Genomic DNA, 22,268 nt, shown 5'->3' on the forward strand with positions numbered 1-22,268 from the left:
CAAAACAAACATTTATACACAAAAATTGATTATAACTAAATGCTACCAAGAGAGAGCATAATCTTTGTCAGATAAAATGCAAAAACCCCAAATAACATTGTCCTTATTTTTATGTGGGTTTAGAAGAATATTAGGCAGCTTTCTAAAGTGAAACGGAGGGACAGTGAGGAGAGCAGCGTCAGGAGCCCTCGGCTTTCCTCCCACTCCCGCCTCTAACCAGCGGTGGTCCTGCTTTTCTCGTGGCCGACTGGGCTTGGCTGAAGCCACCGTTCTCACGGTGTTTCGAGAGTAAAGTGAAATAATGGAGAACATTTGGGAAATAATTCAAGTATTGAGTGCACAGGTCTTCACTGTTTTGGGCATGCTTTTTTATTAAAACTGCAGCATTTGAGTTTTGTTTTAGAATATATCCTAATAATCCTTAACTTACAGTATTTTGATAATTTTATCTTATAAGGTTTTTAAGTCCTTAATGCTTGGCTCATTTTTTCACCGCACTTGAATTATTTTGTTTTTGAACACACCCCTTAACTTTGCAACCTTTAAAGCTCAGACTTGTTGCAATGTTTTGTTATATCAAGTCTGTATTTTGAACAAATGATGGGTATTGATAATTAATTATTAGAGATAAAATAATAGCTTTTCTTAGATAATTACAGGTTGATCTGATCATAGCAGAGCATATTTTTATATGAAATTTCCATACCACCATCCTTTTGTGGTAATCATACTTGCTGACTGTGTGAAAATCTGAGAATTAATTTTTTTTCTTATTGCTTCCCATTTGCCCTTTTTAAAAATTTTTTAAAATTTTATTTATTTATTTATTTTAAAGATTTTATTTATTTATCTTTAGAGGGGAAGGGAAGGAGAGAGGGAGAGAAACATCAATGTATGGTTGCCTTTCGTAAGTCCCCTGCTGGGAGTTGGCCTGCAAGGAACTGGCCTGCAACCCAGGCATGTGCCCTGACTGAGAATCGAACCACGATCGTCTGAGTCGCAGGCCCGTGCTCAATCCACTGAGCTACACCAGCCAGGGCCATCATTTACCCTTTCAATTATTTTTTTCATTGCTTACCATCTACTCTTGATTTCAAATCTTGGACTCCCCTGTTTTCTATGAGTTAGAGTTTTGAAGCTCTGTTTCTGCAGTTAAGGCTATCTCTAATTCCATGTTACGGAGTGAAGGGCTAAAGAATATGGGACAGCACTGCAGGTATGGGGGTTGGACTTGACTTTGAGTTTCTGGCTGTTTCAGCCCGCCAGACGTAGAGCCCGAACAATGCTCTTGACAAACATGTGTCAGTGCCACCACTGAGGCACAGAGCGCGCATTCCTGAGCCTGTTCACAGTTTGTTTTTCCTGACCTCATTTACCTGTTTTCTCCCAGAACTAATACTGGTTAATACCCTGAGCTGTACCTTAGGATGTCGTTTACAGTCACCATAGATTAATACCAGTGGCACATTCGTTGTTAATTCTTTCTATGTGAAAATAATTTTTTATCATGGTATAGTTTGCCTAGAAGATAGTAAGTTGCTTGTTAGTAGAATTTAGCAGAAGGTAGAGAACCATTTGTTAGGAATCTTATGAAAGATATCCTTAAGTAGAACACAGGGTGGCATTGAATAATCTCAATTTTGATATTATATGATTTTTAGTAACAGCAATACATAAAAGTAAAAGTCAACACTTTTGTGACATTTGCTCTTGCTGTGAGCAATCCCAGCATTGTCTGAATATGAGTTATGTAGAAATGGCATGAGAGAATAATAAGGAATATATATTCTTGGAAACTACATTATGAACGTAGGATAGTAACTCTATTTTTACTTCTTGTATGCTAGACATTATCTTCGCTGTTCCTCTTCATTGTAATGAGGTTTTTGAAACAAGAGCTGGGCAAGGAGAGGAGTAACACTGTTAACTGTGAATCCTGTACTTCCCTGCCCCCTTAAAATATTTGGAGGATGCTTGTCCATGATAGAAGAAAATATATAAAATGCTAGAATGTTAAAGAGACTTTTAACATTAATAAAAAATTCTTTAATATTACTAGCTATGATTACCCTTTACTGATTTAAATTTACTGTTGATTCTTTTCCCAATTGCTAGAGATAAGGCTTTCAAAAAAAGAATTAGGGAATTAAGGAATTTATTTTTCTTGTTCTGGTTTCAAAAGTAATATATGCTTGTTAACAGAAAATTCTATAATTAGATAAATATATAACATGGGCAGTTAAAGTCTCTTGACATCTTACCTCCTAGAAATACCACTTTTTATAATTTGGTGGATTAGAATAAAGAAATTAATAGTAAATGGATATTTTTTCTTTTTAGATTAAGGTGATAGCTGATATATTGAAGTCATTTGACCCATAATCTGTTTAAATTAAATGCCTGGCAATTCAGATGGTTTGTTTAGATTTCACTTTTTATCTTTAGGGAGATAATACGAAGAAAAGCGGTTCTGGCTTTATACAAATTCCATCTCATTGCTCCTAATCAAGTACAGCATATCCACGTCAAGTTTCGGAAGGCGCTTTGTGACAGAGACGTTGGGGTCATGGCCGCTTCCCTGCACATATACCATAGGATGATTAAGGTAAGCTGGACATTTCAGCAGGTACTAAGTAGCTGTCAGACAACTACTTATGGAATATTAATTTGGAATTTAAAACGTCAGATTTTTCAGTCAAATGCATAACATTTTAAGTTTTTATTACTGACTTATAAATAGTAATTTTTGCAAGTTGTTGATAACATGAATTGTAGGCACATGACAGAATTATTCTTTTTTTAATTCTAAAATTTCTTCATGTTACTCCAGAAACATAGAAAAATGGTAGGTAGGAAGGAGATTGATATTTACAGATTTGTAGCTTTTCATGCAGTAATTGTCTTTTATACAGCCTCATAGGATGATGCATAACTGCTTGTAGAAATGAGGGGAGCCCTTAGAGGTTGTGCAAGATACGGACTGCAGTGGTGATGCCATACATCGATACTGTGTTAGAAAAGCTAGGAGGGTTAATGGTGTAGTAAAAAAATTTTTTCTAAATGGAGACATGGGTTTATACTAAATCAACCCTAGTGTGTTGCGTGAAACCCTTTTTTTCAAAGTACATATTTGTGAGAGATCTCATGAGTACCTCATAATGAAATGGAATATGCTGTTGAATTCAGTTTAAAATTATAGAACTGAAGTTATCTTCACTTTTATGCATTGTGTTCCAAAATAATATGATACAAATAGATATTTGATGTTATATTCTATTTTTTCTCTAATATTTACTAGACTTTGAAAGAGCTATTATTTCCTTTCTAAAAATTTGTCCTTGATCTATTGCATAGTAAAAATTACGATGATGAATCTTCATTTTGAGGAATGTGTATTTAATTTCCCCAGTCCAAGAGATTAGTTGCATAGGCAAGGTGCACTCATTCAGAAACACGAACATATTTATATATTATAGGGTAAATTAGTTTTTAGTAGACAGATTCACTGCTTTTGGAGGGTTTAAATGTTTGAGTAGTCCTGGGTGTGTTCTGTGCTTTTCCACCCAGAACAAATTTAGCTTGTTTACATGAGAAGTCTTTTGCAAAGTTCAGAAATTGCAAATAGACCTAAACTTTCATCAAAACCAGAAATATTACAGCCCTCTTTCAGTATGCCAGTTCTTTTTACTTTTTGATTTAATTACTGGTGTTGACTATTAAAGGTTCTATATAAGATGTAATTATAAGAACTTTTGAAATGTGATTATACTGTGTGTGGGAGCAAGTAGGGAATGAATGGTGGATGATTCAGCTTTGGATCTAGTAGCCAGAGCAGTTTCATCATGGAAGAGACTTCTAAGTCAGTATGTGTGTATTAAGTTAGATTCCATATGGCATTTGAACCAACTCTATTTTATATGTATTAAGACGTGGTTTTTAACGGAATTTTTTTGTTTTGTTTTGTTTTTTGAATGTAGGAGAATTCATCTGGATATAAAGACTTGACTGGGAGTTTTGTAACAATTTTGAAGCAAGTGGTTGGAGGGAAGCTCCCAGTAGATTTCAATTACCACAGCGTCCCAGCACCATGGTTACAAATTCAGCTCCTGAGAATACTAGGACTTCTAGGGAAAGATGATCAAAGGTAAACTAAGTAAGTGTGATAGCCTTAGGCTGTGGTCACCTGGAAGTTTTAAGATAAGCCAGGTTCTCCCAATGCTCGATAGGCTTCCTAGTGATAAGTAAACCAGTTTATATAAACAACTTTATTAGAAGTCTATATATATAAAAAAAAAAGTAGATAGATTCGGGTTGCTGGGATAATCCTGGCTCTCTGCTTATCTAAATCCTACTCACAGTGAAATGTCCCTCTGAAGCTTTATATCCTCTGTGAAGCTTTGCTTATCTAAATCCTACTCACAGTGAAATGTCCCTCTGAAGCTTTATATCCTCTGTGAAGCTTTCTTAGTCATTGTGGTTGACCTGTTGGGAAACTTTTTCTGTCAAGGGCCAGACAATAAATCCTAGGCTTTGTGAGCTGTGTGTTGTGTGCTGTAGCCTTTCAGCTCTGCTGTTGTATAGCTCTGAAACAGCCATAGACAGCACATAAATGAGTGAGCGCAGCGAATAAAGAAAAACTTTTTATGGACTTTGAAACTTGAATCTCATATAGTTTTTGTGTTGTGAAATGTTATTACTTTGATTTCCCCCCAACCATTTAAAAATGTAAAAGCCATTCATAGTCAGCAACCGTATAAAAATAGGCAATCAGCTGGATGAGGCCTTCACACTATAGCTTGCTGACTTATGCTCTAGTTGGGTGTGAACTCTTTACCTTCTTAATTCATTTGTCTGAATTACTCTTTCAGCCAATAATTTATATTAAACTTTTAATGGGTGTCTTTCCAATTACACACACACACACACACACAGAGTAACTTTTTATTTTGCCTGTAGATTTTCAAACTTAAGGAAAGTTCTAAGAATAGTACAAGGAGCTCTCTTTTGCCTTTTACTAGATTCATTAATTATTTGCATTTGCTCAATTCTCCGTATACGCATGTGTGCACACATTATTTTTATTTTTAATTTTTTCCTGAACTGTTCAATAGCAAATCCAGCTAGTTCCCTTGAGAGCAAGGATCATGGCTTGAGTCTCTGAACTATTTGTCTTAACAAAATATTTGCTCACCGTTGCTCTGACTTTATGTGATATGGTTCTCTTTGGTGCAGTAGCATTCACCTATATTCTAGTTCTTAGCCTAGTTTTATGAAGCAGCAGGCCTCTAGGCTGTTGCTCCTAGTAATGCCTTGTCAGAGTCATGCCAACATCCGTTTGCCCATGAGCTCCTGATAAATGCTGACTGGGCTATAGCACTCTTGGTGTGGCTGTTTACATTTTTCTGTAAAAATGGAAACAGAGGTTACATTTCTGAGGTTTATGAATTTCAACTCCTGATTGAAATCTACAGTGAAAACCTGGATGTCATCACGAAGACCCACACACATTAGAAATGGTTGTCCTAATTGTATTTTATTTTATGTAACCCATCCTATCTCATTGTGGAGCTCTAGTTGGAGTTCACTGAATTCTCTTTTAAAAACACAAATTTTGTAGAAATGCATCCATACCTTTACTGGTGTCAAAAGATATAATGCCATCATATGTTGTCAGAAAGTGAAGTAACTTTTTAAAAAATTCTCCTGAGGATATGTTTATTGATTTTTAGAGAGAGAGGAAGTGAAGTAACTTTGAGGCTTTTAGTGAATTTACTAAGTGCACTAACTTATTATCTTCCTTCCTTCTTTCATGGATGAATTTGGAGAATACATGCAAAGGTGACTAAGAGAGCACTTACCTTCAATTTGAGCAGCTTTCAGTCTGTTTCATGTCTGTAAGCTTCTGTGACTATTTGGTGCCTTAGTTTATTGTGTTCATTAGATTCCATATAAAAGTGAGACGGTGTGGTATTTGCCTTTCACTGACTGGCTTAATTCACTTAGCATAATATTCTCCACTTCTATCCATGTTGTTGCAAAACTGTAAAAGTTTCTCCGTTTTCACTGCTGTGTGTAGTATTTCATTATTAATTTTATCTTTTTGCTCGTTTGCTTTACAGTTTACTTTCTCCGCAAGACTACTGTGTGTATTCTATGTTGAGGCAGTTTTTATTTTTATTAGGGTTTTTTGAATTTGTAAAACATGCAAAAATACCAGCTGAGAAGCCGTAGTTTTCATGTTGGCATCTTGGAGGGGACTTTTCTAGGCGGGAGGGTGAATGCTACGATTCTGTAAAGCATTGCATTTTCTAATAGTATCCACCTCAGTCAGCTGTTGAGACAGTAATCAGTGATCATGAAGACATAGGAGTGGTATTTTTTTTATATTTCAAATATTTAACATAAATGAAAGATAAAGTTTTCTTTCTAAAGAACTCAGTGCTATTCATAGAAAGAGTAGTATTTGACTACTTTAAAACTTTAAAAAATTATGTGGTTTAAATACAGATAATTTGCTGTCTGGATATATGAGGTATTACAATAGTAATTTGAAACAGGTAGAAATATTTTATTACAAAGAAAATTATAAAAAATAGTATGTTCAGTTGAATAAAAAGCTGATTTGTAAATTAGATGCAGGTTGAGGAGAGAGTTGATTGACTTATGTTTATCTTCATTGACTAGTCAACTTTGATAAAGCAGGAAGTTAAACTTATGAAAAAGAGCGAATGGAATCTTTAAGAAGTGAAATTCCCATAGCTTCATAAAATGAAATTTTTTCACTTCTTTTCTGTAGATCCTCAGTTTTAAAGAGAGAGAAGTTTGAAAAACTGTGTTTTATTGGGTTGTAATACTATAATTCTACTGCCAATAAAATGTCTTTTAAACAGGACAAGTGAATTAATGTATGATGTTCTTGATGAATCCTTACGAAGAGCCGAGTTAAATCACAATGTCACGTATGGTAGGTAACGTGCAAATACTACTCTAATGACTAACAGTGTTTTTTAGTAGTATAGCTGAATCTGTGTTAGAATACTACACATTCCAATAGACTTTTGTATGTCAGTTTTTAAGGTGATTCTTTGGGTTATTATTTTTTAGTGGAAGCATTGAATAACTAACAGAAATAATTTGAAATTATGGCATTCTTTTAAGTGTTGACCTAATTTCATTATTATATTTGTCTCTCTTTTAATACTTTATTTTTAAGAGAAATTATCTCTTTATTGAAAATATTTGTCAACTTAGTAGACCTGTTCCATACTTAATAAGATAGTTCTTAAATACATCAATTAGTCAACTAGTTGTCAAATATTTCTTAGCTTTCCGTTATTTGTCGCGTCCTGTGCAAGATACTTGGAATACAGCTGTGAATAAAACAGTGTTATCTTTGAACTCAAAGACTAGATAAATGCAAAGGGCCAGGTGCTGTAAATGTTATAATGGAGAATTACAGGGTGCTGTGGGAGACTATAGCAGCTGGTCTTAGGTGAGGGGGAGAACAAGGAAGGTGTTTATGAAAAAGTGATATTTAAGAACAATTGAAAGTTGAGTATGATATGCATAAGGGTATATAAGATGTATATGTGGAATAATAGCATGCTATTTTTTTGAAGAGACAGGTCTTTATATATAATTTTATGTAATTTAAAAAAATAATTTAGTCATAGAAGACAAGAATAAATTGGGGGAGGAGAGTGGAGAACTCAGAAAAGTAACCAAAAATACTTCCAATCTAATAGCCAGAGGGAGGAATGATTAGTTCTTTACCGATCAGTTTGAGAAAGCTCTGTGAAGAAAGTGGGATATGTGGAGATGTTTACAAGGTAGAAGTAAGACAGTTTGAATTTTGCACGTGGTGGAGAAGAGTAGTAGGAGAGGCACTGAGAGAGACTACTCAAACAAGTCATTTCTTAATCTGATGAAGTGCTGTGAAGAGCATTACTGGTTCTTTTAGATACTGGTAAACCAAAGAAATGTAGGGTAGCAGGCAGAAATTGAACTAGTTTATTGTAGTACAAGTGCTTGAGAGAGATGCAGTAGGAAGGAGGAGGAAGGATTGCATGCGTAAGACTAGTACGGGAAAAATAGTACAAAGTAGTGAATTGGGTTAGTAAATTTAAAAGGATAGATTTATATTTTGCATGTGTGAATGGTGATTAAAGGCAGTAAGAGTGGTTTATTCATTTGTCTAGCCAGTATTTATTGAATTCCTACAAAACAAAACCTTGATTTGTAAACTAGGTATACCTAGAGGAAAGAGTTGATTGACTTATATTTTTCCTTGCTGAGTGTGGGGGATTAAAGGAGAAATAGGTAGACACAGCCCTTGCCCTTATGAGTGTATAGTACAAGAACAGTTGATAGTACGTAGGATCCTTGCTATATAATGAGAAGAGTAAGGGGCCAGAGGTGAGGATGACCCTTTCTGAGGCAGGCTGTTTGGCTAGGAGTTGTCAGAAGGTCCAGAGAAGTGTCAGAGTTTTGGTAGGTAGCTAAAGTAAGTGAAAAAGTTGTGTTTGAGATGTAATCAGTGTCTAGGATAAAAGTTTGAAAGCCTCTTGAGGACTTTTGTTTGAAATTAGCTAAGAATGTTGTTTTTCTTGCAGAAAGTTTTTTTTTTTTTTTGGTAACTGCATTTCAGCTTTAATATTTTTATTTTTTTGAATAGGTAATATATGCACATGGTTCAAAATTCAAAAGGTACAAAAGGGTATACAGTGAACAGTAAGTGTCCCTTTGATCCTTACCACCCACCACCCAGTTCCCCTTTCTGAAGATGGCCACTGTTATTGGTGCCTTTTGATTGGGAGAATACTGTATACCCGATGAGATAGTTTCCCCCAGGACACCTTCTCTTCGTCGGATTGCCGGCACCAGGCTGAGTGCCATCGGCTCCAACAGTTTGTTCCTTTGTAGGCCGTCAGTCCAGTGCTTCATGAACTGCCACAGAAACCCAACAGCTTCTGTTGTTTTGTTTCCTTTATTCATCTTTCCATCATTATTGTTTTATCCATTATTTGTATTGATATAATTTTTGGTTAACATTGATTTTATCAGTAGTAGAGTATTCTCTAGTAATCCCTAAATAAATATTTTGTAACTTAAGAATGTGAATTTTTAATTATAAACTTGATAAGGGAAGGGACTGTGTCTGTCTTATTCACCAGCATATCCCAGTATCTGGCACTGGGTTAATCAATGAGTAATATGTCTTAATTGAATGGAAGGAAGAGAAAGTAAGTCATTTTACTTCTATTAGTTATCTGTGTGATTGAGTTTTAGTCTTAATTCTTCCTAAACTGTATTTTTATGAAAGTTCCATTATTATAACTTTCTTGTCAAATCAAGAAATAAATCACATCAAAGAGATTTATTGAGTATTTGCTATGTGCCAGGCATTGTATAAAGTGATGTGGAGAATATGAAGAAATCTAAAATGTAGTTTTTGGCTTTAAGGAATTTATAATGTAGTGGAAGAGATAACTTAATTACGAAAGCATAATACCAGTATAAAGCAGAACTTGAAGGGGTGGTACAGGAAGTAAGTATGGCAACAGTTCTGGGGTGGTAGTGATCATTGTGATTTATTGATGTAATAGACTCTGTAGAGTGTGTAGAATTTGGGTGGCCAGAGGGAGGTTGAGGGGAGTTCTAGAAGAGACAGCATGAGAAAAGGTATGGAAGCGGAGGTATTTAGAACACTTTCAGAGAACATTTACTCACTAGCCTGAGTGGACCATTCATGGTGAGAGCAGTGGGAAGGCCGTGATGTGGATGGAGGTCGTTGCATGGCAACCAAATGAGTTTGGACTTCATACTGTATGAATCTGGAAGTGCGGGAGATTTTTTTGGCAGGGTACTGAGAAGATGCGAATGACATTTTTAGTAAAGTAGTAAATTGGGAGAATTATATAAAATGGAGTACAAGGGACACGGAACCATCAGAAGTAGATAGAGGTACCTTTCCCTCTTTTTCATGCTAAGTATTCCTAAAAACCCTGGACATTAAATGTGAAATAAACACAAGAGTCTGAAGGGTGGAGAAATAAAAGTAGGCTGGTTGGGGACCTTGGGATGCAAGGCACAACACCACGGTGAGTACCTTGGGCTTTTTTCTTGCCTCACATTCCCCAAACTGGGTACTGGAGTGTCAGCAACCTGGAAATGCCAACAGGTACAGACAAAACAACCCTAGAAGAAAAGAGCAAGAGCGAACTAGCAAGATAGAAAATGTTTAGAACAGCCCCTGTATTCCAGCCAAACACCATACAGAAAAAACTATGGACCTACCCACTATAGCAAAGGCTTAGTGGAGAACCTAGATTTCCACCTCACCAGGTATAAGAAGGAGCCCCCACCCTCCTAGTGGGCTGGTGGCAGAGAAGCCCAAGAGGGGAGCAGGAATTTCATCCTTGCCATGTGTTAACAGGGGTACCCTCTTGCACTGTCAGTAGAGATGATGTGGGAAGCATGTATTTCACATTGTCCGGGAGCAGGTAGTGACAAGGTACCCTTCCCCCTCTTTGCTGAGAAGTTAGAGGGAGCTAGTGGAGAGTCAGGGCTTTCATCACTGCTCAGAGATGGTAAGGCCACCCCTGAGTGTCAGCGGAGGCAACATGGGGAGCAGTAATGAGGCATTCCTCCCTCTCCCAGGCAGGACAGTGTCAGCAGATCCTAGCATCTTCCACCCGCAAGAAGCCAGGATTCCCTCCTCAAAGTGTCAAAGCAGGCAGAGCGAGCAGAGACCCTGCACTTGCACCCCTGTTAGGTGGTGCCTCCATATCTGCCAGAGTGCTGCCGTAGGTAGATACGAAACTTGAAATTGAACTCTAATCTGAAGGATAAGTAGCGGTAGGACTTCTTTGTGCGTATTCCAACCCAAAGTATTGATGGTCAATCCATGGTGTCACAGATGGTAGAACGTTACTAAATTTTTAATTTGGGAATTTTTCCTTGATATTTCAGTGAGGACCTGCGTTTTTCCAGAAGTGTAAATAAAGTTCCGTGTTATGTTTTTATGTTTAGAAATTCTCAGAAGTACTTTTTGTTTAGCCACTGTAGAGGGAAGACAGCAGAACGCTGCTTTTTTATTCATGAACTTGCAGACTTTCACAGAGTTGGAGAATAAAGGGACTTAGTTCTAGATGGGAAAATAATTTTAAAACCTACTAAATTCATTTTCAGCTAATTTACGCCTAAGTTGACCAGCAAATACAGTTTTTAAACTATTTAATTTCTACCTAGAATAGCTTTCCACAAATCTTATGATAATGTATGTATATAAAAGTTTAGATTTTTAGAAGAGTAATGGGAAGTTTTTTTTATAGTAAAACAATTTGATAGCAAGAGAGTTCTGAATGACAGGAAAACATTAAGGCAAATATTTCAGTTATGATAGAAAATGGAGCATCATAATTTTAAATTTTAGGATTGTCACATTAGCTTAGGCTTTGGCAAACTTTCTGAAAAGGGGTTCAGATAGTAAATATTTTAGGCTTTGTAAGTCACATAAGTTTCTGTCACAGATTTTCCTTTGTGTTTTTGTTTTGTCTTTACAACCTGTAAAAAATGTAATTATACACCTGAAAGTAATATAATGTATGCCAGTTATATCAATTTAAAAATGTAAAACCCATTCTCATTTATAGGTTTGCAAAAATAGACTGAGGGCTGGATTTAGTGGTAGTTTGCCCACTCCTGCCTTAGTTGATTATTGATTAGTTAAGACTCTCTTTGTTTAGTTCATAAAGTTGCAAAGTCAACTTTTTTTATAGAACAGAGTAAAGACATTCTGTAGCACAACATCTGAATATACAGAGTGTCTTTTTGGGTTCATTTAACTTTGTATGTTTTCCTTTAATTAAAGTCAGTTCCCTTCTTTTTAAAAAAATTATTTAGTAATTTGAGGGGGAGGGGAGAGAGAAACAGAGAAACATCAGTGTGTTCCACTCATCTGTGCATTCATTAGTTGATTCTCTGACCTCCCTGACCGGGAGTCAAACCCACACCCTTGGTGTGTCTGGACAGTGCTCTAACCAACTGTGCTACTGAACCAGGACCCGGTTCCCTTCTTTTTGTTTCTTGTGATTTTGTTTTTGTTGGGATGTAGGTGTTGGGTCACTATGGGTGGTTATACCCCACCAGGGTACTACTGTTCATTCTGATCTTCCTGGGAGAGTTTTTGGAACTTTTTCTTTGTCTTGGAGCTGCTGTTTTTGCTTCTAGTAGCGTCTTGTCTGCTGCCGAGTGGCTCCTCCTTGAAGAGAACTTCCTCTTTTCCTTGGGGACACTCTTGCTTCCTGCTTCTTTAGGGTCACTAACTGGTTCCTCTTTGGGGAAAGATTTCCACTGCCAGTTGTCTCCTCAAGATCACTGCTAGCCAGCTCCTCCTTGGAAAAAGATTTTTTTCTTGGGGTTTGGATAGAGGGATAGCTGAGTCTTCCATTCTGTTCTCCTGAGGTGCCTTCTGGAGCTTTTGCTTTTTCTTATTTTGGGGTTTTCACTTGTCTCCTCACACTCCTGTGGTATATACTGCTCCTGTTTTCTGAAGATGCGAGGGCAGTTGCAGCCAGCCATTTCTTTTCCTTCAAGTGTTTCTTCTCTTTCTCCAGCTTCCTAGTAATTCAGCCGCTTCCTCTGTCTGAACCCTTGCTTCCTTCATGACCTCCAGATTCTGTCACGGAATCTCCAGTCTCATAGAAGGATAGCTGCTCTGCCACTCGCTCTTGAAGCTTCTCCCCAGATACACTTGTGGGCACCTCAGAGAAGCAATCAGTTTATGAGGCAATACTGCATTTGTTTCTCAGGTATCTGGAGATGCGGCCTTTGTTCTTGGCAGCTGCTCAGCCAATGAAGGTGGAGTGGAATGAGTCCATTTTGAGGGTGTTACCCCTTGTCTTCAGGGCTGTTGAAGCTTGGTCCTTTGCTGGGCTCTGGGAGTCACTCAGACATCAGGACTGGCCATCCAGTTTCCTTCTCCTATCCAAGTACTAACCAGGCCCGACCCTGCTTAGCTTTCGAGATCAGACGAGATCGGGCGCGTTCAGGGTGGTATGGCCATAGACTCCAGTTTCCTTCTTAATGAGTAGTTTATATTTCTGATTTCTTTTCCCTTTCCTTTTATAGAAAGGGTGTATGTAAAGTTTTTACACAGTGTTTATGTGTGCCTCAATTGATGGGCTGTTTATTGTAAACCATAGCTAGTTGAATATTCAGGATCTATCCTGTATACAAAGTGCCCAATTGTTATGTTTTAAGCTTTTGAAAGTAGAGAAAGAATATTTCTGTCAAGGATACTTGATATGCTTCAACTCGTATTAGAACTGTTTTTAAGTCTGCTGATTCTGTCTCCTTCCTCATACTAGGATTGCATAGGACATGTGGGCTTAACGGTGCCTCAGTGACTCTCCTTTGCCGTGGCAGGGCTCCAGCTCCCGGCTCACGCATGCTCCTGCAGAGAGTTTGGAAAACAGTTTTGGTGTCCACTTTGATCATCTGTGATAGTTACCAGGTCTTTGACTATGTGAGAAAATCATATTGAACACTATCAAGATGTTCAGTAGATTGTTGTATATTCTTTGAGATTAATTTTAAAGAAGTAACTTGAAGGTTTTTAAGCAGTAGCTCCACTTTGAAATAAATGCTAATGCATTTTGAAATGATTATATTTAAATCACACATACAGTTTTTGTATACAAGTGGTAGAAATAGCCTAAAAATAAATTATTTTAAAGCATTCAAGAAGTATTGGAAATACCTATTTATATAGGAACAATGAATATATTTCATATGTGTCCATTGGAATGTGAGCTTCTTGAGAGCAGGGTTTCATGTGTTTTGTTCATTGCTGTATCCATACTACTGGGACAATGCCTGGCACATAGGAGGTGTTCAGTAAATACTTTGGCATGAATGAATGTATCATTTTTATCTGTTACTATACATAATTGCCTTTAAATTATACTGTGGTAACATAATCCTAATAACTGTATAAGCCTGAAAGTAGTCAAGTTTGAAAATTGTATCTTTGAAAAATTTCCGTAAAAAGATTTTGACAAAAACCGGCCTTCCAATTTGTTTTGTTATGAGTTCTACACAGATATGTTCTTTTAGTGGGCCTTAATATGATCTCTGATATTTTTATGTTTTCTTTCTCTAGCTATTCTGTTTGAATGTGTGCATACAGTCTATTCTATTTATCCCAAATCAGAATTACTTGAGAAGGCTGCCAAGTGCATTGGAAAATTTGTCCTGTCACCTAAAATAAATCTCAAATACTTAGGTAAGATGATTGGTTCTTTTGCCAGAAATTACAAAGAGCTTTTGAAATTTGTTTACTCCTTATTTCAAGTCACTTAGTATAACGTGATCTTTGTTTTCAGGACTGAAGGCTCTTACCTATGTTATCCAGCAGGATCCCACTCTGGCTCTTCAGCACCAGATGACAATAATTGAATGTTTAGACCATTCTGATCCCATTATTAAAAGAGAGGTAAACTGACATTTTGAATTGTGTATGTGAAATGTTGTACTTTTTAAACTTTTTGTTTCTATTAATAGAGATTATAGTGGTGAGCAATGTGTATGAGCGTGTGTGTGTGCACATGTGTATTTTAACTCTTTTTTAAAAAAATACTTATTTATTTTAGACAGAGGGGAAGGGAGGGAGAAAGAGAGGGAGAGAAACATCAATGTGTGGTTGCCTCTCATGTGCCCCAAACTGGGGACCTGACCTGGCCCACAACCCAGGCATGTGCCCTGACGGAATAGAACTGGCAACCCTTTGGTTTGTAGGCTGGCACTCAGGCCACTGAACCATACCAGCCAGGGCTATATTTTAACTTTTGAGATCACTTTATTCTTTCTGCTACAGTTTAAGGAACATTTCTTAAAAATTCTTGTGTCATTATCCACAGGAATGATTTTAAATTATGAGTTGGAGGAGTTAGGTCCAATTACCTATATGGATTTATCACTATCTTTTTGATCCAGTAGGAGAATTGTGTCAGTAGGAGACCTGGATTGTATTCCCAGTTCTTTCTTTTAGTACTATTTTTTAAATATTTTATTTATTTATCTTTAGAGGGGAAGGGAAGGAGAGAGGGAGAGAAATATCAATGTATGGTTGCCTCTTGTACATCCCCTGCTGGGAACTGGCCTGCAACCCAGGCATGTGCCCTGACTGGGAATTGAACCGCAATCCTCTGGTTCACAGGCCGGCACTCAATCCACTGAGCTACACCAGCCAGGGCATTTAGTACTATTTTATTTTATTTTTTTATTTTTTAAAGATTTTATTTATTTATTTATCTTTAGAGGGGAAGGAGAGAGGGAGAGAAGCATCAATGTATGGTTGCTTTTTGTGCGTCCCCTGCTGGGAGTTGGCCTGCAGGGAACTGGCCTGCAACCCAGGCATGTGCCCTGACTAGGAATCGAACCGCGATCCTCTGGTTCGCAGGCCCGCGCTCAATCCACTGAGCTACACTAGCCATGGCTAACTATTTTAAAGTGTATTATATAATGATTAATAATTTTTCATTATGCTCTGCAACATCTGTGAAATGGGCTAATGCATTCCCTATTACATATGTAGGAATGTTGGAAGAATTAATAAAAACATTCCTAAAATGATTTTAACTTTTTGAAAGGAAAGATGTATAATTTATTTAAAAATTTTTCAGCTTTTTTCTTTTGTAAAATTGCTTGGCTTTCTATATAAGCATATCTGTTAATTCTCATATAGAGAAATCACTCTATACCTTAATTTAAAATGCTCTGTAGGACCTACTTAAGAAGAGTGATAGTTTTATTTAATTTTAAAAGTAATAAAATTAGGACTTCCGCCAAGATGGAGGCATAGGTGGAAACACTGTGCCTTCTCCCACAACCAAGTTTGAATACAACAAAGGTTTGGAGAACAAAGACACAGCCAAAGAACAGAAAATTGAATTGTACGGAAGTCCGACAACAACTAACCGTTCAACCTGGACGGTAAGAGGGGCGGAGCCAGCAGCGAGCAGGACAGATCACCCGACCTAGGCACGCAAGTGGCCCAGACCCAGTCAGGGCGTGGGGCAGACTGACCTCGGTCGCACATTCGCACACAGTGAGATGGACCACGCAGGCCCCAGGGGGCGAGGGCTGACGGTGGTGGCACACTCGTGTGCAGTGGGATGAAACGCGCTGGCCCTGGTGATGGTGGCAGCTGCGGCACCTGTGGGGGCCGCTGCGGGAGGCAGCGGACGGGACGCCATTGCTCCTCATTGACCCCGCCCCCATATACAGCGTCCCAGCCCAGCGCCTGAGTTGCCCTGCTCTGGTGAACACCTAGGGCTCCGATCCTCCTACATAACAGACATGAACAGCCCAAAAGATGGCGCAAGAAGAACTCTAAGCGACCGAGAAATTGCCAGCCTCTCAGAAGCACAGTTCAAGACACTGTTTATCAGGATGCTCACAGAACTGGTTGATTATAGTCACAAATTAGAGGAACATATGAAGGCTAAACTAATTGAAATGAAGGGAGATGTCCAGGAAACCAATAGCAATGGAAAGGAAACTGGGACTCAAATCAATGAAATGGACCAGAAGGCAGAACAAAAAATCCAACTGGAAAGGAATGAAGAAATGAGAATTCAAAAAATGAGGAGAGGCTTAGGAATCTCCAGGACATCTTTAAATGTTCCAACATCCGGATTATAGGGGTACCAGAAGGGGGAAAGAAACAGCCACAAGTGGAAAACTTATTTGAACAAATAATAAAGGAGAACTTCCCCAGTCTGGCAAAGGAAATAGACTTCCAGGAAATCTAGGAAGCTCAGAGAGTCCCAAAGAAGTTGGACCCAAGAAGGAACACACCAAGGCACATCATAATTACATTAGCCAAGATGAAAATGAAGGAGAGAATCCTAGAAGCAGCAAGAGATAAGGGGACAGTCACGTATAAAGGAATACCCATCAGACTGTCAGCAGATTTCTCAAAAGAGACCTTACAGGCAAGAAGGGGCTGGAAAGAAGTATTCCAAGTCATGAAATCCAAAGACCTACAGCCAAGATTGCTTTATCCAGCAAAACTTTCATTTAGAATGGAAGGACAGATAAAGTGCTTCTCAGATAAGGTCAAGTTCAAGGAGTTCATCATCACCAAGCCCTTATTATATGAAATGCTAAAGGGACTTATATAAGAAAAAGAAGATGAAAAATATGAACAGTGAAAGGACAGCAAACACACAGTTATTAACAACCACACCTAAAACAAAAGCAAACCAAGAGGACAGCTAGATCAGGAGTGGAACCATAGAAATGAAGAACACATGGAGGGTTAGCAACAGGGGAGTGGGAGGAGGAGAAGGGGGGAGAAGGTACAGAAAATAGCATAGACGGTAGGTAGAAAATAGGTAGGGGGAGGGCGAGAATAGTGGGGGAAGTATAGAATCTAAAGAACTTGAGACACGTGGTTATAAACTAAGGGGGGGAGAATGGTGGGGGAGGGAGTGTGCGGGTGGAGGGGAATGAAGGGGGGGAATAGAACGACTGTAATGCTATAATCAATAAAATATATTTTAAAAATAATAAAATTAAAAAGACATTAAATGTTTAAATTAATGAGTTAAAACTATTTTCTGAGAGAATACTGTATTGCATTAAATGATTATAATTTTAAGAGATAAGATTATGAATTTTGAGTTTTAAAAGTTATTATTTTTGAAACAAAACTGTTTTTGGTAAATTGCCATCTGCATGTGTGTGCGTGCATGCACACACATTTTTTGCATTAATGTTTTCAGTCTTCAGAAATCATCTTCCTTGAATGAATCTGGGAACTTTATAGATGTACTAACTTCTGTGTGTAGGCATTGTAGAAAAATGAGAAGGTACCAAGGAACAGTAACATGATTATACAGTTCTTCAACTTTGAACAGATGTAGAGCATTCATTTTCTTTGTATGGGCGACTACTAAATTGGACGTGGTTGACTTAGGTGCAGTTATGTTATTGTTATATTGAATTATTGGGCTCTCATCTAAAAATCAGAGCCAAAGGGAAAATAGGTGACTATTAAAATCATCTGCTCTGATATGTTTGGCCTGTACCTGCAATGAGAAAAGTAGTTTGAATTCTTTGTGGAAGATACTGAGTATCAGTGGTGCCTCAAGAAGTCACTGCAGTAGGCTCCTCAGTGCCGTTGTTACTTCTAACTTCTATTGGTATGGCAAGAACTTTGGTCCTTGGGAATGGACTGACTTGTTGCTTGGGGCTTGGATTTCCTTTAATCTGGTTGAATTACCTTTCATATAGGGAGAAGGAAGGCAAGAAGGAGCTAATAGTAAAGACCTCTATTCATGCATTTCCTACTACCATACCTCATTCAGTCCTAGAAATGCTAAATTTCATGGTGTTAGAGTAGGAAATAAATTTGGTGTAGATTATCTAAAAATATGTAACATATAATTTAGAGTCTACAGGGAGCATGTCTGAAGCAGCTTCTTAAATTGAAAGGTGTTGATCGGGGAACTTAATGTATTTATGGACTTTAAATAGAGTTGAGGATTAACTGAAATAGCTTTTTAAAAAAATCTTTCAAAATCTGTTATGACTTTGTACTTGAAGTTCTGGCTGTGAGGATTGAAAAATTAGAAAGGACCTGAAGAATATTTTGAACAAGTTTTGACAAGTAGGATATATGGAAATTCTCTTGCTGCTAATATTGTTGATCTTAAAACACCAGTATAGGATCTTTTCTCAGTATTGCCCTTGGTCTCATGTTGATTTCGGAGAACTATGATGTTTTCAGAACCTTAATGTAGGGCCTTAGAAAGCCAGCCAAATGGGAGCTTACTTTGGTACTGGTGTTCCTTCGTTTTACTTGAGGCAGCAAGAGGTATATTCCTCAGCACTGAAAAAGCAGCTATAAAACAATCCTTATATACCTGAGATTCTTGCTATGCTTTGAAGCATTTGAGCCATCAATTTTTGTACATTCATTAGAGGGCCTTTGTCCTTAGCTCACTAACCCACTGACAAGCTGTTTGCTGTTGTTTCTGTAGTATTTATTTCTAACAAAGTTACCTTTATTAAGTTCTGTGCATTTCTTTAGCACCTATTAACTGGCCTGCTCAGGTGATCTATGTAAAAGTGAGAGAGTCAACTGCATTATAAATATATATGTTACTGTATTTATTGGTGTTATCATGCATAATTTGATAATATTGCATATTTTTCTTTCTTAAACAGACTCTGGAACTTCTTTACAGAATTACTAATGCGCAGAATGTCACAGTGATTGTGCAGAAAATGCTTGAGTATTTACATCAGAGCAAAGAAGAGTATATTATCATCAATTTGGTTGGCAAAATAGCTGAGCTGGCTGAGAAATATCCTTTGTTTGAACCATAATCATAAAATACCTTTAGTTATATAGTAATTTTTAAATGATCGGTATAGATATGTTCATGTGCAAATTGAGTTCAGAGGCCCAGCAATAACTTCCATTCCTGATGTACAAGCCTCTCTTGTCAAAACCAGGAATTTGTGTAGACTTCCTAGGGGATGGCTTTTTTCTTGGCTCTTTTCATTCAGTTGGTCAGTATTGTGAGCAAGAAAATACAGGAACCGCTGCCTGATTTCTCTGTCGTTCCCTCCTTGTCTTTGATTTCTTACTCAGATTCTTTTCTGAGTAAAAGTTTTTGCTGCTGTTTTTTTTGTGTGTGGGGGGGGTGGTGGGGAGGGGCAGAATCAGGATGTTAAAATTTATTCTTTATAGGGGTTGGCAAAAGTAGGTTTACATTGTATGGAAAATAGTACAATTAATAATAATACAAGAATAATCTCTGCATTTTGTGTACCTGGTTTTGCTTACCCTGTATTGTTTATATTAGGAATTGTCACAAGAAAGTATGTAGTTGCGAACTCTGTTCATGTGTTACTTTTCTTCACATTAGTTATTTAAAATTCAAAGGAACTTCTATAGGTCACAAGGATAGTCCATTCTTTTAAGATCTGTTGTTAAAGCTAAGAATGAGTGAATATTGTTAATTAAATTATGTTGGAAATTGCTTTAGTTCTAGCCAGTGCTGTAGCTCTGGCCAGCGTAATGACAGAGTATTAGCACTGAAGAGGAACAAATTAGTTGAAGGTTAAACAACTTACTTGTCCCAGTAGACACAGCACAACATTTAGTCTCCCTGAAGTGAATATCATTTATCATTATTTGTCTGTAGTTCACTGGAGAATTTCTTTGAAATATTTTATATTTATTTATTGGATGCCTGTTTGTACAAGGCAGAGTGCTAGGTAAAGCAACATGAACTGTTTTAAATTTATTAAATAAGATTTACTGATCACCTGTTTTTTTTTTTTTAAGATTTTATTTATTTATTTATCTTTAGAGGGGAAGGAGAGGGGGAGAGAAGCATCAATGTATGGTTGCCTTTTGTGCATCCCCTGCTGGGAGTTGGCCTGCAGGGAACTGGACTACAACCCAGGCATGTGCCCTGACTGGGAATGGAACCGCGATCCTCTGGTTCGCAGGCCCGCGCTCAATCCACTGAGCTACACCAGCCAGGTGATCACCTGTTTTATATAAAACTGGAGTACAGAACAATTTATTAGCAGAAGTTAAAGGTAAAAATGCCAAACTAGGATGAATTGGGGCTTATTTTTAAAAGGTTGATGCAGAAAGGATAATTTTAGTAAGTGGCATTTGGAAGTGTACTTGTTCTTAACACTGTGGACACATATGCTCCTGATAATGCGTGGTTCATTCAGACAATGAATGCTGTGTTTTCAGTGGGAGGAGATGTAATGCATCCTGATATTCCCAATAACTTCCTGAGACTGCTAGCGGAAGGTGAGTAAACTATGGCATTTTATAAGGTAAAGATTTTAAAATTAGATGTTTTATTACAGAATCCTTAGAGAATTTAATGGAAATTAAAATGATATATCAACTTCTTTGTAGGTTTTGATGATGAAGCAGAAGATCAGCAATTAAGACTTCATGCAGTTCAGTCTTATCTCACTTTACTAGATGAGGAAAATGTGTTCTATCCACAGAGATTTCTTCAAGTTATGAGTTGGGTGAGCAAAGTACATTCACTCATAAATGTTTATAACATTCTTTTTTATAAAGCTAAATACAGTATATTTCCTTCAGAGGTCATTCAGTTCTGCTTGGCTAACTCCTTCAGCTGTCAATTTGTCCCCTAGTGATGGCCTTCTATCACTTGGCTGTTTACTTGTCTGTTCATTCTCCCTGGCACCTCAGTTGTCTAGTCTTTTAAATATGGGTATTTGTTGTGTTTCCTTTGTGAATCTGTATTTGAGTGTGTGAATACTCATGTATTTAGGATATATTAGTTAACAGTGGCTGCAAAATGTTACCACAGACTTAATGCTTAAAACAACATAAATGTATTATCTCACAGTTTCTGTGAGTCAGGAGTATAGGCATGTCTTAGCTGGGTTCTCTGGGTAGGGCCTCTTAGGGTTGCAGCCAGGTTTTTGGCTGGGGCTGGTGTTTCATCTGAAGCTTGACTGGTGAAGGATCTGCTTCCAAGCCCAGAAATCAGTTTCTTTAGCTCTAAAACTGCAAGTTTGAGGTTCATACTGTCAATTGTAGGTTCCTTGAACAGCCTTTAATTTCTTGTTATGTGAGCCTTCCAACATGGCTGTTTGCTCCATCAAAGCCAGCAAGAGAGATCATCCATTTGTAAGATGAAAGTCAAAATATTGTGTACAGGTAATTTGATCACGTGTAATCAAATACATCCCATCCCCTTTGTGTATTCTTTCTTGTGTATACGGGTGAGCACGTCTTTATGGGGGGGAGATTTAGAAAAGCGCAACTATTGGGTCATAGGATATGCATATTTTTAATTTTTTTAAAAAAATTTATTTATTTATCTTTAGAGGAGAAAGGAAGGAGAGAGGGAGGGAAATATCAGTGTATGGTTGCCTCTTGTGTGTCCCCTGCTGGGAACTGGCCTGCAACTTGGCATGTGCCCTGACTGGGAATGGAACCTCGATTCTTTGGTTCGCAGGCCCATGCTCAATCCACTGAGCTACACCAGGCAGGGCCACATTTTAATATTTTAAGTTTAGCCCAACTTAGCATGTTAACTTAAATTTTACCCAGACTTTTATTTAAGAATTTTAATTTTCTCATATATGGGACAGTTGAAGGACTAGTATAACATGTACCCCTGTACTTTTCTTCTAGATTCCCAGGTATCATTTTTAATCACCTCTGCCTTAATGTATCA

The 22,268-nt window shown here is 37.5% G+C and overlaps 1 protein-coding gene across 1 annotated transcript in view; it reads left to right on the forward strand.

The window, feature by feature from the left end:
• Positions 1-22,268, forward strand: part of AP4E1 (adaptor related protein complex 4 subunit epsilon 1) — a 62,185-nt gene that overhangs the window by 10,635 nt on the left and 29,282 nt on the right. The window contains exons 6-13 of the mRNA XM_037054626.1: positions 2,446-2,605; positions 3,978-4,144; positions 6,891-6,964; positions 14,165-14,287; positions 14,388-14,497; positions 19,240-19,379; positions 20,742-20,854; positions 20,966-21,084. Coding sequence (XP_036910521.1) covers positions 2,446-2,605; positions 3,978-4,144; positions 6,891-6,964; positions 14,165-14,287; positions 14,388-14,497; positions 19,240-19,379; positions 20,742-20,854; positions 20,966-21,084 — 1,006 coding nt within the window. The remainder of the gene's footprint in view (positions 1-2,445; positions 2,606-3,977; positions 4,145-6,890; positions 6,965-14,164; positions 14,288-14,387; positions 14,498-19,239; positions 19,380-20,741; positions 20,855-20,965; positions 21,085-22,268) is intronic.

This window comes from Sturnira hondurensis, unplaced genomic scaffold, assembly GCF_014824575.4.
Source record: "Sturnira hondurensis isolate 20B ecotype Veracruz unplaced genomic scaffold, ASM1482457v3 Scaffold0008196, whole genome shotgun sequence".
Classification (NCBI taxonomy): Eukaryota; Metazoa; Chordata; class Mammalia; order Chiroptera; family Phyllostomidae; genus Sturnira; species Sturnira hondurensis.